This window comes from Furipterus horrens, unplaced genomic scaffold (genome assembly GCF_987537825.1).
Source record: "Furipterus horrens unplaced genomic scaffold, mFurHor1.1.pri manual_scaffold_4, whole genome shotgun sequence".
Classification (NCBI taxonomy): Eukaryota; Metazoa; Chordata; class Mammalia; order Chiroptera; family Furipteridae; genus Furipterus; species Furipterus horrens.
In genome coordinates, this window is record NW_028327174.1 from 67,081,500 (window position 1) to 67,096,883 (window position 15,384).

General features: G+C 42.7%; 1 protein-coding gene and 1 long non-coding RNA gene across 2 annotated transcripts; both read right to left on the bottom strand.

The window, feature by feature from the left end:
- Positions 1-2,059: 2,059 nt before the first annotated feature.
- LRRC10 (leucine rich repeat containing 10) lies at positions 2,060-5,679 on the bottom strand. Its single transcript, XM_090273599.1, has one exon. The coding sequence runs from the start codon at positions 5,594-5,596 to the stop codon at positions 4,760-4,762; it is 837 nt and encodes a 278-aa protein (XP_090129725.1). The 5' UTR covers positions 5,597-5,679; the 3' UTR covers positions 2,060-4,759.
- Positions 5,680-11,200: 5,521 nt separating this feature from the next.
- On the bottom strand, positions 11,201-14,206 carry LOC150012147 (uncharacterized). The gene is made up of 3 exons (XR_016510498.1): positions 13,911-14,206; positions 12,157-12,352; positions 11,201-11,921 (listed from the first exon to the last, which is right to left on the bottom strand). It is a non-coding gene; the product is annotated as an uncharacterized LOC150012147 (long non-coding RNA).
- Positions 14,207-15,384: the final 1,178 nt, after the last annotated feature.

A 15,384-nucleotide genomic window follows, 5' to 3' on the forward strand; every position in this document is an offset into this window, starting at 1 on the left:
CAAAGAATATTCCAAGTTAACAAATTTTAAAATCTTTTTAGTTTTTAGGGGTAGTTCTAACATAGGCTCCTCTAATTCCTATGAGGTTTGGAATGGAGCTTCTGTAAGGCCTGAAAAATGGCAAATGTGGAAGCATTGTTTTTGATTTTCACAAGATTTTGTCACATGGAAATAGACATTTGGAATGAACATTAATAGCTGCTGCATAGAAAATTGTCTTAAGTGCTCAGGAATTTTAAGTCTGTTCTAGCTTTCAGGGTTTTATTTTTTGTTGTTGTTTTTGAAGGAGAATGTGTGCTGGTTACTCTCCTTTTAGCCCTCCGCAAGCCAGGATCCATTCTTTGCCTGCTTGGGTGCCAGGGGGCTTCCCTTTGATGACTGCTTCACAACTCACTGTGGACTGTTTTCTCATGGTGTAACTCGAGGCACTGGCAGCATATGGGAGAAAATCATTTTCGTTATGCTTTTACTTTCTGTCTCTAGAAATGGCTGCATCCTTGCAAGACCTACCACTACTACCTCTTTGCAGGGCACCCTCAGCTCTTACTGGATATGGGTAACATTTCTGTTCCTTTTCAGTTAGCTGTGTGGGTAATGACAGCTGCTGCAGATGCTCTTGTTTCTGTGCATCAGTATTAACTACCTCAGTAATAGTTCCTTCGTTAAAATCTCCCCATGTAAATCATATGGGAGTGAATGAATTTTCTTGCCAGGATCCTGAATGATAAGTCAACAGAATGCTCTTTGTAAAGAATTCTAAAGTCTGCTTTGCCTTGTACCATCTCTAGTGTATTAGAACATCCATAGAACAGAAGTATAAAGATGACTTAACCCTCTTTAAAATTAGTATTACTGTAGAACATTTCAGATCCTCAGTATGAAGAATAAAGCAAACCTGATTTCAGAGTTTTTGTTTTTATATTGCGAGCTGTACAGTACAAAGGGATGTTGAACAGGTTATGTGAATGAACTTACAAAGACCCTGAGGATAGTACCACTCTTGTGGGCTGGGTACATGATAAAATCTTGAAAATTCAGGTAACTTGGTAGAATTGTGCTAGCCACCGGGGGTTCAGAGATAAATATCACCTGCTTCCTATTCTCCAGAAGTAGACAGTCTATAGAGGGGAAAAAAGGCATATAAACTTAGTTGTCTTTAATAGTATTAATATCCCTTCTAGGGTAGTGATTATAAGGTATATGCATTTTTTGACAGTGACAAAAGCCAGAGAGTAAAGTGTCTAGCAGACAGGCACCATGTTTTTAGTCTCATGCCTTCTGTCCCTCAAGGCACGTAAAGGTTCAGTGCCAAGGAATAGTCTCTCGTTTTTAAGTACAGCAGTTCTTCATAATTTTTTTCTAACATCGTTTAGCTAAAACGTTTATGCGATGCCATAGCAACGTTAACTGGTTTATGTCAGCCTATGGTAAAACTGGCCGTTATATGTCTATTTGCTTAAAGTCATAGAACATATCAATGTTCAGTGAGGACCTAATGGTACTTTGGTGATTTTGCCGATTTTAGAATAACAGGGAAAGGGCAAAGTATATTCATTCAGAAATTTAAAAATGAAATCTTTGGTAGTCATGTCTATGTGTTTTCTATTTAGGTAAGCCAGATGCATTGGACCACATTGCAGTTGTATTTCTCATATTAAAGACTAGATGCTGTTTAAAATTTTACTGAAAAAGCTTTTTTCCATTGTATTTGTTCTTTTGCCTTCAAGCAAGGAATTATAAGTATTGTGCTGCATGGTATAACAATAAAAGAACGTGGTATGTAAACATTAACTGTCACCTGTCAGGCACTGTTCTATGCACTTTATCCACAATAATTTGTTTAATCCTTAGAGCATTCTGAGAGGTAGAAACTTAACCATTCTACTGATGGGAAAATTGAGGTACACAGATGGTAAATGACCAGTAATGAAGGGCAAACCTGAGATTTAACCATCTTAATACACCATGCTTTCAGTTAAAATTGGACAGTCCCACTTTTTAAGTGTGAAATTACAGTGATGTTGCATTTTAGGACAGAAGAGAAGAAAAAACTGGTTTATTTCTACAGAATCCATGTTAAAGATTTTAGTTGGCATCACTAAAATTCTATGCAAACTTCTGGGAAGAGATTTTACTCTGATATGTAACACTGAATTTTAGGACTTATATACTTAAAAAATTATTGACTTTATTGGAGTGACATTGGTTAATAAAATTATGTAGGTTTCAAGAGTACAATTTCATAATACATTATCTGTATATTGTATTGCATGTTCACCACCCCAAGTCGTCTCTCTGTCCTTCACCACTTATCCCCACTTTACCCTCTTTACCTCCCGCGTTCCCATTTCCCTGTGATAATCACACTACGAGGCTTTTTTTTCTTATTCCCTTCACCTTTATCACCACCCCCCCCGCCACTAACAGCTATCAGTCCGTTTTCTGTATCTGTGAATTTGTTCTATTTTGTTTGTTTTGTTCATTGGATTCCATATATCAAGTGGTATTTTTCTTTCTCTGACTGGCTTATTTCATTTAGCATACAAGGTATACTCTCCAGGTCCACTCATGCTGTCCCAGAAGGTAGGGTTTCCTCCTTTTTTACAGCTGAGTAATACTCCCTTGTATGTGTGCCACAGCTTTTTTATCCACTTACCTGCTGATGGGCACTTTGGCCGCTTTCAGGTCTTGGCTGTTGTAAATAACACTGCAGCGAACAGGGGTGCATATATTCTTTCTAATTAGTGTTCTGGGTTTCTTCGGATATATTCCTGGAAGTGGAGTCGTTGGGTCTTAAGAGTTTCGGGACTTAAAATCATAAGTAAATTTATATTTGGTACTTTATAATTGTATCAGAGTTGCAGGAAAACATTAGAAGGTAATGGAAATGTAAGTATTTATTTATACAGGTACTTTATAAAATTGATGGAAACCCTGTAGTGCAAACATTTTTGGACAGCAAAATCAGTGGTAAATTCTTAACCACATTGTTTGAGAAATGTTTATTGTGTATTGATTATTTCAGACGAGAACAGCTTGGCTGTGTGCCAAAATGTTTATAATTTGACATTTGATTCAGACCAGTTAGCTCATTAGTCGAGAACTCCATGTAGGTCATGTGGCTTCACTTTGTTTTATGGCTTTGGCCTGTGGCTACACTGGAAAAGGTGGGTCTGTTAATCTCAGGAGGGTAAAGATAGGGTCAAAAGAAAGTCAAAGCACTCATAAGATGTGCTGGGCTGTAGGTACAGGCCAGAAGGCAGTGCTGTCATCAGATGAGTATGGTTTTGTTTCAGTCATTAGGAATGAGAAAATAGACTATAAATCCTACTGTCTCTTGACTCATTACTAAAGGAGTTAACATGTTTGACAACCTATTACATTTAATGTTTAAAGTCTAATCAATGGGTTGCAGATATTCTACAGACTAGGGGTGATAGATTATGTGATTTAGAACTCTGGTTTAGCAAGAAATATTTGGTAGGAAAACATGAAAATAGTGTGCTGTGTAATGTCATTTGAGAACCAAATTTGGCTTGGTTAAGATGCTTTTATGCCAAAAGTAACATTTTAAAAGCTATCTGTACAGTATGTTTTAGTTAAGATGACACTGTCCTTGATTGATAAAAAGGATCATGTTATCAAATCACCCACTGACGGCAGTTTACAGTTGGCATATTCATGGGAAGAAGGTCACAGTTTACATACTTAAAAAATGGCCAAAATACCTCGGTTTTTACACTGATCATCAGAAGACCCTATATACGAAAATCAGAACAAAAGCAGAGATACTGAGGCTAAAGAGGCAGAAGTTCTCTCTATATACCACAACCTGCAATTCAGATTTCCAAATGCTTGTTTTAAGTGAGCAGATGTCTCACCTACTACCTTTAACCTGGCAGGATTCTGGAAATGTGGTGTTTCCCTTTATGGAGGGGGATTTGATTCAGCGCTGGCTCGTTAATGTGAATAAACAGGAAGGCTCTGCTTCAAAGAAGCAGCGAGGGTTACAAGTAGGCTTGATTTTAAAGAGATCACATTGCCATAGAGAGATTCTGCTTTCTAGATGACTTATACATTGTCAGTGACAGTTGAGAACAGACCTTGGGTCAGACCTTTTAGGGAAGATGAGCTAAGTCTGCATGAACCACTGTCAAGTTTAAAGTGGCAGCTGGGCTCCAGCGGGAGGCATTCTTCATCGGGTGTCTGACTAGCCTTCACTGAACAGGGAACAAGCTTCATCTTGAACCTTTCTAACAAGGTCCTTCTGTGTGTCTGACTGATAAGGTAGAAATGTCCTTTTACAGTGGCCTGAATTAGTAATATTTTCATACTGTTCGCAGTCACTCATAGAAAATATATCCTGCAAAGTGCTGGAAATAGTCCATCTAGATAACTACTATAACAAATATCTTATTTCAGGAGCTCACAAACCTCATGACCAGCCAGTTCTGGGGAGTGGAGGAGACCACAGTGTCCCAAGCTTTGTTCTTCACTGTTTGAAAATACCTGCTTGGAGAGACTAGTTTTCTGACAAGGGAGTTGTCCTGCTGCCTATAGCACACAACTTCCCTTTGGCAGAGCAGTTTGCCTGAAAAATTTTCTACTTGTTGAGATTTAGGGATTTCATCTGACTCCCATCAGCCCCCACTGGTACAGATACCCCAAATATCCCAGAGCAGTCTTTTACACTCTCCTGGAGAGGTCTCCAGAAGATGTTGGAGTTGGGTTCTTGGCATTAACCTACCACTGAAGCTCCTCAGGAGTTGGTAGGAGCAAGTGGAGGAGGCAGGACAAGTGCCTGTGCCTCCTGGCTTTCCTCGGCCAAAGCATAGCGCCTGACTCTTCTGCGGTCAGGCTCCGGTGTCTCCTCCGACCATCTTCCCACGCGGCGCACACCTTTGGCTACCTTGGGTGCATTCCTGCAAGGATTGTGGTCATAGATAACCAGCTTCAGACTTGACAGGTGGGCCAGGCTGGGGAAGTAACGGATGCTGTTCCGGTCTACATCAATCACCTCCAGGAAGGGCATGTGAAGCAGCACAGGTGGAAACTCGGTCAGCAGGTTGCCTGAGAGCCAGATGGTCCTCAGCTCACGAAGGCGCCTGAGCTGGCCTGGTAGCAGACACAGGGCATTAGAGCCGGCATGCAGAGTCTTAAGGAGACTGAGCTCACAGACCACATCTGGCAGCTGGGTGAGGCAGTTGGCCTCCACCCACAGGGTCCGGAGATTCTGGAGAAGGCTCAGTTCATTGGGGAGGTCGCAGAGTTTGTTGTTGCCCAAGTAGAGGATGCAGAGCTGTTTCAAAGTACACACCACCTGGGGCAGAACCTTGAAGTTGTTGAAATCCAGGGCCAGAATCTGCAGATTCTGTAGCTGCCCCAGCTCCAGCGGCAGGCTGCTGAGGTGGTTGTCACTCAGGTAGAGCTTGACCAACTCCTGGAAGGAGCACACATGCATGGGGAAGCGGCGTAGCTGGGTCCCACTCAGATCCACCATCCTGTCCAGCGGCATCTCCCGGAGGTCTCCGATCACGAAGTTCTGGCAGCGGTCCGCAGGAATGAAGGCCACGAGGGCCCTGATGGCGTTCCCCATGCAGAGGCTGGAGGCGTGGCGAGCCGCAGCCCACCGAGGACGGGGACTACGGCCTGCTGCTGACTGCTCTGAGGCCTGTCCCCCGCTCCCATTATAACCTGGGCATGGAGTGACAAAAGCCAGTCACTTCAACAGAGAAAAGTGCTTTTGATAGCAACTGGAGTGTCGGGTGACAGGCCCTACAGACAGGCAAGGTCCAGAAGTCCTGACTCCCATACTTGTTTTCAATCCCTCAAACCCCAATCTCCTTTATATATGTTTTATTTGTTTCAAGTTGAGAACAGCTTCACTTTTTTTTTCTAATGATAAAACAATGAGACATTACATAAAGGTGTAAAAGAGGAAATTGGAAAACACCCATAGTCGTACTGCTCAAGGATAAATACTGTAAACAATTTAATATATGTCATCCAGCCTTTTGCTACAAGTAATCAATTTGTTTTAAAAAATTATTTATACTGTTTAGGAGTAATATCTTTTATAAAATGTGGATATATTTTTTAATATGCTTTATTGTTTATGCTATTACAGTTGTCCCAATTTCTTTTCCCTTTGTTCCCCTCCATCCAGTGACCCCCCTCCCTCAAATTGTACCCCCACTTAGTCCATGCCAATTGATTGTGCATATAGTTCTTCTCAACATCTTCCTGTCTACTCCACTCCCTCCTACTATGCTTCTTAATTCCTGTACCATCTCCCTCCCTTTACCCCCTCCCCACTCCCCAAAGACCTCCCCTCAATATGTTCCCCATACCTATAATTCTTTTTCCACTTTCATTGCCTACTTAGTCTGCCTTTGCTTCAATTCCCTAGCTTCTGTTGTTGGTTGTTGTGATACAGTTTTCATTTTAATGTTCATAGTTTTGATCCTCCTTCTCCTAAACAAGTCCCTTTAACATCTCATATAACAGTGGTTTGGATCTGATGAACTCCTTCAGTTTTACTTTGTCCTAGAAGCACTTTCTCTGCCTTTCTATTCTAAATGACAGCTTCGCTGGATAGAGTAATTGTGGTTGTAGGTTTTTGCTTTGCATTCCTTTGAATATTTCTTGCCAGTCCCTTCTTGCCTGCAGAATTTCTTTTGAGAAATCGGCTGAGAGTCTTAATGGTACCTCTTTGTAGGTAATTATCTTCTTCTGTCTTGCTGCTTTTAAGATTCTCTCTTTATCCTTAATTTTTAACATTTTGATGATATTGTGTCTTGGTGTGGTTCTCCCTGGGTCCAGTTTTTTTGGAACTCTCTGTGCTTCCTGGACCTGTAAGTCTATTTCCTTCCCCAAGTTAGGGAAGTTCTGCTTCATTATTTTTTCACATGATTTTTCACTTTCTAGTTCTTCTTCTTCACCTTCTGGCAGCCCTATGATTTGGATGTTGGCCTGCTTATAGCTGTCCGATAAGTTTCTGAGCCTCTCCTCATTTTCCTCACTTCTTGTTTCCTCTTTCTGCACTGGTTGACTGTTTCTTCCCTATGTTCCGATTTGTTGACTTGATTCCTGGATTTCTCTCCCTCACCACTAATTTCATATGTGTTTTTGTTCATTTCAGCAGGACTAGCCTTCATTCCTTCCCTGTCTTGTTTAAGATCTGCTGTTATGTCTGTAAGCATTTTTATAAGCAAAGCTCTGAACTGAGCCTCAGGAAGATTTCCTATCTGCTGCTTTGTTAGATATTTGCTGGCTGGTCAGCTGCATCACCAGGATCTCTATGATGATCTGTGCTATCCTGACTCTTTTGTGTTTACCTTTGCTTCCTGGGCAGGGCTGTCACACCTCCTATGTTATAGGGGTCAGAGCCTTGTGCACAAGTCACAGCCAGGCGACCCATCTCACCACGCTGTGGCGTTTTCTGCGGGGGTGGGGGTCCAAGATGGATTTCTGTCATTCACTCTCCACTGAGAGACCAGGAGCCTCCTCCTCCATCCCCATCCTCTCCGGGCCTCACAGTCCAAGGCAATAGAGGTCTGCCTTCCCCAGCTTTGGAATCGCAAGCTTACGGGTCTGGTCTGCAGCCAGGGGTGCTCCCCAGGTGCACCTCGCCTAGCTCTAAATAGGGGTGTCTTTGCTTATCGCCATCCCGCCGCCCACCGCTGCTGCTGCCCCAGACAGCACAGCTTGAACTCTTCTCCCTGGCTTCGCGCCTCCTGTCTGGACTGGCACCACTTCTTTATAACTTCGTATGTTGGACTTCATTTATTTTCTGGAACTGCTGGTTATTTCTGGTTTTGCGTTAGTTGTATTCCTTCTTAGTTGTGGAGGGAAACGGAGTGTGTTGGTCTAGGCCTCCATCTTGGCCAGAAGTCTCCTGTGTTTGTTTGCTTCCATGTCCCAGGGAGAGCTGTCGCTCCTACTATGTTGTAAGGGGCGGAGCCTTAGGGATTCGCCAGTAACCGGCGATTTGTTTCACCATGTTTTGGTGCTGTATGCAGGGGAGGGATCTGAGAAGGAACAATGCCGCTTGCCCAGCACTCGCCCCTTTTCCAGGCACCTCTCCCACCTCGGCACCGGACTGGCGCCCCTATAGCTGCTGCCCTGGCCATTGTTCCCAGAGTGGGTGGGTCTGCGCATTTGTAGTTCTGTGGGGGCCCTTTATACAAGTGGACTCTGCTGAGAGACTGGCAGTTTCTGCCTCCATCCCAACCCCCACTGGTCTGCACAGTCAAAAGCAACGAGGCTTGATTTTCTCCAGTGCTGGGACAGTGAGCTGTGGAGTTTGGTGAGGGTCTGGGAACGCTCCCCAGGTGTCCCTCCTGACTTTTTAAAATGTGTAACTGCTGTTGCTGCTGCTGCCACCACCACACCGAGTCCTCTCTGCCCTGGTTCCGCCCTGGCTCCGCCCCTCCTACCTGTCTGGATGAGTATTTCTTCTTTATATCTTTGTTTGCTGGTCTTCCATGCAGTTTGATTTTCTGGAACTTCTGGTTGTCCCTAGTTTTGAGGTAGTTGTATTCCTTCTTAGTTGTGGAGGGAGATGCTGCGTATCTGTCTACGCCTCCATCTTGGCTGGAAGTCATATGGATATATTTTTATGTTTTGCAGGTACCTACACAATTAGAAACAACTACAGAATTATTATTTGGATGCACTGTAATTTGAACAGGCCTCTATCATTGGGGATTTAGGTTGCTTACAGTGTGTCACTATTATAAATATCCTCATATATACACCGTGAGCAGTAATCCACTGATTTCTTTAAGAAATGTCCTTATAAGTGTTTCTGAGTCAAAGATGTGGGTCCTTTTAAGGTTTTTCATTGATAGTGTCTCCTCCCTACCTCCACCAAATCTCAACCATTGTACATTCTCTACAGATGTCCATTTTCTTATTTCTTCATTCTTACCAGGTAATAGTTTTCCACACTTTAAAAATTTGTCTTTACCTTGGCTGCTGTGGCTCGGTTGGTTGGGCATCATTCCATAAACTGAAAGGTCGCTGGTTTGATTCCCAGCCAGGGCTCATGACCCGGTTGTGGGTTCCGTCATGAGAGGCAACCAATTGATGTTTCTCACATTCATGTTTCTCTCTCACATTCATGTTTCTCTACCTCTCTTTCTCCCTCCCTTCCCCTCTGTCTAAAATCAATAAGCATGTCCTCAGGTGAGGATTAAAAATTTTTTTTGCCTTTGACAAGACACAAATAGAAAAGTAGAAAAAAGAGAAGGAAAGCCAGCCTGCTAAACCTTAGATAGCCAAAAATGTATTGCTATAGTGCATCTGTGGCAGATGTAGCTAACTGCCCAACAAAGGTTTGTGCTTCCTTGCTACAGTGTGGAGTTGTAGGAAGCAGCTGTCCAGCTGGGACATTTTCTAGTAGCAGTCTATGGCAGGGAGTCTTATTCTGGCCAGTGAAATGTGGACAGAAGTGATATATGTCACTTCTAGACCTGGCTCATTTAAAACAAACCTCACCTTCCTCCACACCCTGTCTCCATCTGCAAACTGGATATTGACACCCAGGGCAACCTTAGAAGCCACCGAGTATGTGGAAGTCACATGTGGAAGTTGGCAGGGCCTTGGTTGTCCTGGATCCCTGAGTAAATGCTGGGATCAGAACACCTTCTGCCTCCCAAAACACTCCCTACCACCAACTGGATTCAGGTAAATGAGAAATAAACTTCAATTACATTAAGCCATCCAGATATGATGGCTTATCACATGATCTTAATTGTTAAAAATAAGCAGTTGTTAAAAATGAGGTAGAACTACATATATCGATATGCAAATATATTCTTGATAAAATTGGGGGGAAGCAAGTTTCAGAATAGTTTTTTTTATAATCCCATCTGTAAAAAAAATGCATTTATTCTTGTATGTGCATAAAAATGTCTAAGAAATAACAGTGATTGTCTCTGGGGAATCTGCCTGACAGTTTGGGGGTGATAGGAATGCTAATTTTTCTATTTACACCCTTTTGGACTGTTTGATTTTTTTTTAACTATAGACATACATTACTTTTACATTGAAAAACTGTAGTCCAAAGGAAACAATCCATTTAGCCTGTCTGCTCTCTGGATAGTGTCTGAGTTGTGAGGGAGGGTGGCACAGCTTTTGACCTGGGCAGCCTTTCCTGAACAGAGCAATAGGAAAGCATTGCCCGGGAAGGGCCGTCCTGCAGAGCTCTCTGGTGATGCAGCATCATTCTCCGCCTTCTTTCCACTCAGTCACACTGTGTCCTTGGACTTTCTACACATCAAATGTCAAGGGCTATTATCTTGAGGCTTCTCATTGTTTTGTTGCTTTGTACTATAATAACTAGCCTCTCAGCAGGTACTGTGCTTTACCTCTATATTTAGTGTGGCCAGCAGTGACCACAAATGGTCATGAGGTGGCTGCCCTGCTGTCTTTCTAGAAATGATAACAATGATAATGATTGCTACTCTTATTTATAACTAATCTGCTAAATGCTAAGCACTGTGTCTGGTGCTTTACATAGACTATTTCTTCTCACAACACATGCCAGATAAATATTTTTATCCCCAATTTTCAGATGAGAAAACTGAGGCTCAGAGAGGTTTAATAATAGCATCAAGTAATTTTTGAGCACCCACTATGTTTTAGATGCAGGGCATCTGGTAGCTAAGAAGATAGATAGGACCCTGATCTCACAGAGCATGTAATTCTATCAGAGCATGTGTGTGTGTGTAGTGGGCTAAGGTTGTACCAGTTGACAAAGTGTGTCCTTACACACTGAACTTCACTCAGCACTTTAATGCCAGCCCCTAAATATGAGCTAAGGATAACCAAAGAGTTGTGAAGGGCCTTTACACAAAAGATGGAGACCTAGTAGGTTTCCAAGGACTCTGTGCTCACAATACACACACACACCCCGCCCCGAATTGTCATGGCCCATAGGGTTGAATTTTATTTTTTTAAGATTTTATTTTATTTTTTAAGTATATGTTATTGATTATATTGTTACAATAGTTCCAATTTTTTCCCCTTTGCTCCCCTCTGTCCAGCACCCCCCTCCCCCAGAAATCCCCCCCAAGTCCATGCCCATGGGTCGTACATACAGGCTCTCCCGCTTCACCCTTTCATATATTCTTCTTCTTCTTTTAAAATAATTAACTAATTAATTATTTTAACAAAAAATAACAATCCATCCCTCTCAGACTTAAGACCCTTTATAATCTTATAAAGGACAATGGGCGAAGGTCTCGTGCTCCTCTAGTTGCTTCAAGCTGGACATGGTCGTCGTCCTACCTACCCTTGGGTCCAGAAATCCCTAATAAGAGTAGGGGTGTGGAGGGAGGGTGGCCTTCCCACACGGGGAAGGATTGTGCAGACTCCAGGTCAGCTGGCTGTCCCCAGACAATGGTGTGCTTGGTTTAACAGGCTGGCATCCTTGTTGTATTCTGGGGGCAACAGGTTTGGCAACAGGGTTAAAAGGCATCATTCAGTCCATAACTGCTAGATGACAAAAGGCAGGTATTAATTTTTCAATGTCCCACGTTAGGGAAAAAAAGATTTTATTTGTTTTATAGAGAGGTGGGGAGGGAGAGAGAAAGAGGAGAGAAACATCAATCAGTTGCCTCTTGCACGCTCCCAACTGGGAACCTGGCCCACAACCCAGGCATGTGCCCTGACTGGGAATTGAACCTGCAACCATTTGGCTTGCAGGATGACACCCAACCCACTGAGCCATACCAGTCAGGGCGGGACTGAGATCTTGAGGCTTCTGGGAAAGAGCATTGGCCTCTTCATCTCCATTGTGCTCTCACAGGCCCCCACTCTACTCATTTCTCACTTATCAGCTCCAGCGCCTCCTCCTGGGGCCATGCAGAGCTTCGTCACTCCCCACCTCTAGGCTGGGCAAGGACTTCTTGTTCCTGTAGAATGGAGCCCAGACTCCTCAGTGAAGCTTAAAGGACCCTCCAGGATCTGGCCCCTGCCCATCTCTCCAGCGCATCAGAGTCTACTGTCCCCCTCCTCGGGCTCCTGCTTGTTCACCAAATATGTCAACCTTGCTTCCAGTCAGGCCTTCCCCCATGCAGCCCCCTTGCCTGGAATGCCCTCCCCCTCCCACCTCCCTCTCTTCACTCTTACTCATTTGTGCTGTCTCACCTTACATGTCATTTCCTGACCTCTCAGAGGGAGGTAGTGATTTTATAATGTGCTGTCCATACTTCTTTCTGTAAATATTTGTGGACTTCCCATCTCCCCCACTGCCTCGTCCTCTTCACGAGGACAGCGATCAGCTGGAAACCTGCACCCTGGCGGGTTTGTCGGTCTCTGCCTCAGCTCCTGGCACCTGATAGATCTTCAGCAAGCAGAAATAAATGAGCTGATGCTAACTGACTAGTGAAGTAGGCTTCTATCTGCACACATAAAATTATTTTTAAATACTTAAAGATAGAACTAAATATAGGAAAGACATTTAATTTATTACCCTTTGTTAGTACTGCTACAAATAGTGCCTTGTGTAAAAAACTTGAGTTTTAAATTTATGATTGTACTTATAATGTATTTATTATGTGACACATGTATGTAATTTTGCATATAAAAGTTGTCTTTTATTGGGGGGGGGTAGAGCTGGACAGTTCCAGATATAGAATAATCAGTAATAGTAAGGTTACTTTTCTAGGTGGTATTTTAATCATAAAGTTCTTTTGCCCTCTAAGTACTTCTATGCCCATAGTCACAAAATATATACCTTTGGGAGTAAGCCCAGGGTCAGGCCCAGGAATAAAGGTTTTTCTTTTTCTATCACCTACAGTATCATTAGCAGTTCAAGGTCTTCTTACATATTTATTACCCAGTATTATGGCAAATAAAATTGTTATGGGAAATAGAGTGTCTTCTTACCTTCTTTTTACTGAGTAATAAAAACAATTAAGCCTCAGGACCTTTGTGCTGAAGTCTTCCCTTAGCTCTGAAATGTTCCTTTGAAGCTAAGGGTATATCTGTGTATGTGTGTTTGGTGTGTATATGTGTGTGTGGTGTGTGGTGTGTGTCTATGTGTGGTGTGTATGTGCATGTGTGTGATATTTGTAGTATATGTGTGCATGTGTGTGATATTTGTGTGTCTATACGTGCATGGTGTGTGTGATGCGTGTGTGTGTTGTGTGTAGTATGTGTGGTACCCTGCACATCTTTTCAGGCTAGATCCTCATGTTCAAGTCTCTGCTTAGTGGTTATTTGCTCAAAGAGGTCTCCCTGAACACCCTATTTAAGCTAGGCTGTCCTACTCTACAGTTTCTCTCCATTTGAGCTCTTTCTACAATTTGTGATTGTTATATTTGTTTCTTTGTTCTCTTGCTCCCTTGCTGGACTATAAATACCCTGAGGCTAGCAACTGTGTCACTCCTGTTCACGGCTGCATTTTTAGCACTAAAGACAGCACCTTAAATGAAGTGGGCATGAATTAATTCAACAAGTAAGTGGTGAGCCACAGACAAATTTACCTGCTCTTCTGGAGCATTTGAGTGTATGAATGAATTGATGTACTACTCTCAGTTTGATCATGTAAACTCAAATTGCTGGCAGTCAGTGACTTCATATTTATGAGTAAATAGATTTTTCTTCTATCATTGATTATCACTGAAGTAAGAGAGTGAGTGGTTCTGAGAAAGATTCAAAATATATATGCAGCTACATGTACAGGAGAGGGAAAAGTAGATTTACATTTGTGAGTACACGAAACAGTTTGTTCTTGTATCATTATTAATTATTGTATTATTTTCTGTACAGACAGACACTGTAAACTATAAACCTACCCCTCTATATCTAAAACTGTATCTGTATCTGTATTTATCTACACCTTTATTTACTTGTATACCTATATCTATCTGGTTGGAAGAACCCAGAAAGGAACTCACATTTGCTTTGTTGGTAACCTGTAGGATAAACTCCAATTTTGTACTTTCCAGAGCACAATGCCGGAGTGGACTCCAAGGGTTTTCCTGAGATTTCTCCTGTGGACATGTCCGAAGCGGGATTGCAGGGAAATCTCCCAAAATACTCCGTGAAGTTAGGTTCTCTTTCAATTGTTGAACTGCTTGAGTCTGTTCAGTTGCGACCGCTGTGCTGAGACAGTTATTCTGAGAAGAGGAGGCTTCAGAAGTGAACAGTGAAATGAAACATGAACCCCAGAGGAGTTCCTCTGAGGGGCAACTGGAGCAGAAGCCTGGGGAAAAAGTGGGAAGGCAGCTTCCCACAGGTTCTCTGAGAGTAAAGAAAGCAAAGTCAGGGGAAGGCCTTGAGGGGGTTCTGCCTCACACTCTCTAGGAACCAGCAAAGAGGAGATATCCTCTTGGAAGCTGAGTTTCTTGATGGCCGGGACAATAGGCCTGTCCATGTACAGCTGAAGGCCGTTTCAGTGCCCCTGTGCTTCCTACGTTAGGAGGTATGATTTGCTGTGGTAACGCAGATCAGTACTACTTCACTGGAGTGTTTCATGGTTCTGTCAGGTTCAATGTATTCCTGAAAGTAAATGGGTCCTTTCAATTTATCAGCTTTTATCAGTGATTCTTAACTCATGCCAGCTGGCCTTATCCTCCAGGAGACAGTTGGCAATGTCTGAAGGCATTTCTGATTGTCATTCCTAGAGTGCCCCTGGCATCTTGTGGGTAGGGCCTGGATGCTGCTGTCTTTCTACAGTGCCCACCACAGACCTCACAAATTGTTGGGCCCAAAACGTAAATAGTGTTGAGGTTGAGAAATGCTGGGCTATCCTAATCCCAGCCAGTCCTTTTCCAGGAAAACGCAGCACTGTAATTGTAAGGTGGATACAACTAGTATTTTATCTCCTTGACTGGAATACTATTTTTTCTTTCAGTTGTAGAGAAAAATTTCTTTCAATTTGATAAAGTGGATTTGATAGTATGAAATACTTCATATTAACTATACTTTCAAGATTTTGCTTTGGCAGTCTTGATATTCCCCAATCTTCCAGGTAAGTAAAGGGTTGATAATGTGAATGCAGCTTTGGGTTTGGACCTGTGAAATTTGAATTGACTGTAAACCTTATAAAGGACTCATGAAGTCTCTTGTAAGCTGTTGGTTTTATTGGGAGGGGTGGTAGGGAGCAGTCGGGTGGATGGATCTTATAATGCATTTTCCAGTAGAAACAATGCTAAAATACTGGGTCCCAGGTTAATCTACATGGGTTGGTATAACCCATGGAACAACAGAAGTGCAGTGATAATACAGTGTTTGCAGTCTTACTGACTGCTGTGTGTAAGATGGTTTCTATGAGATAACCAACTCTGAGCTGCAGCTGAAGCCACCTGGAACTGGGTGCATTGCTGCCTCAATGCAGCCAGGGTTCTATCAGAAAGGAAGGGTTCAATA

What these genes read in the sequence shown, in the direction of transcription:
- LRRC10 (XM_090273599.1), bottom strand. Translation starts at nt 5,596, where the DNA reads ATGGGGAACGCCATCAGGGCCCTCGTGGCCTTCATTCCTGCGGACCGC.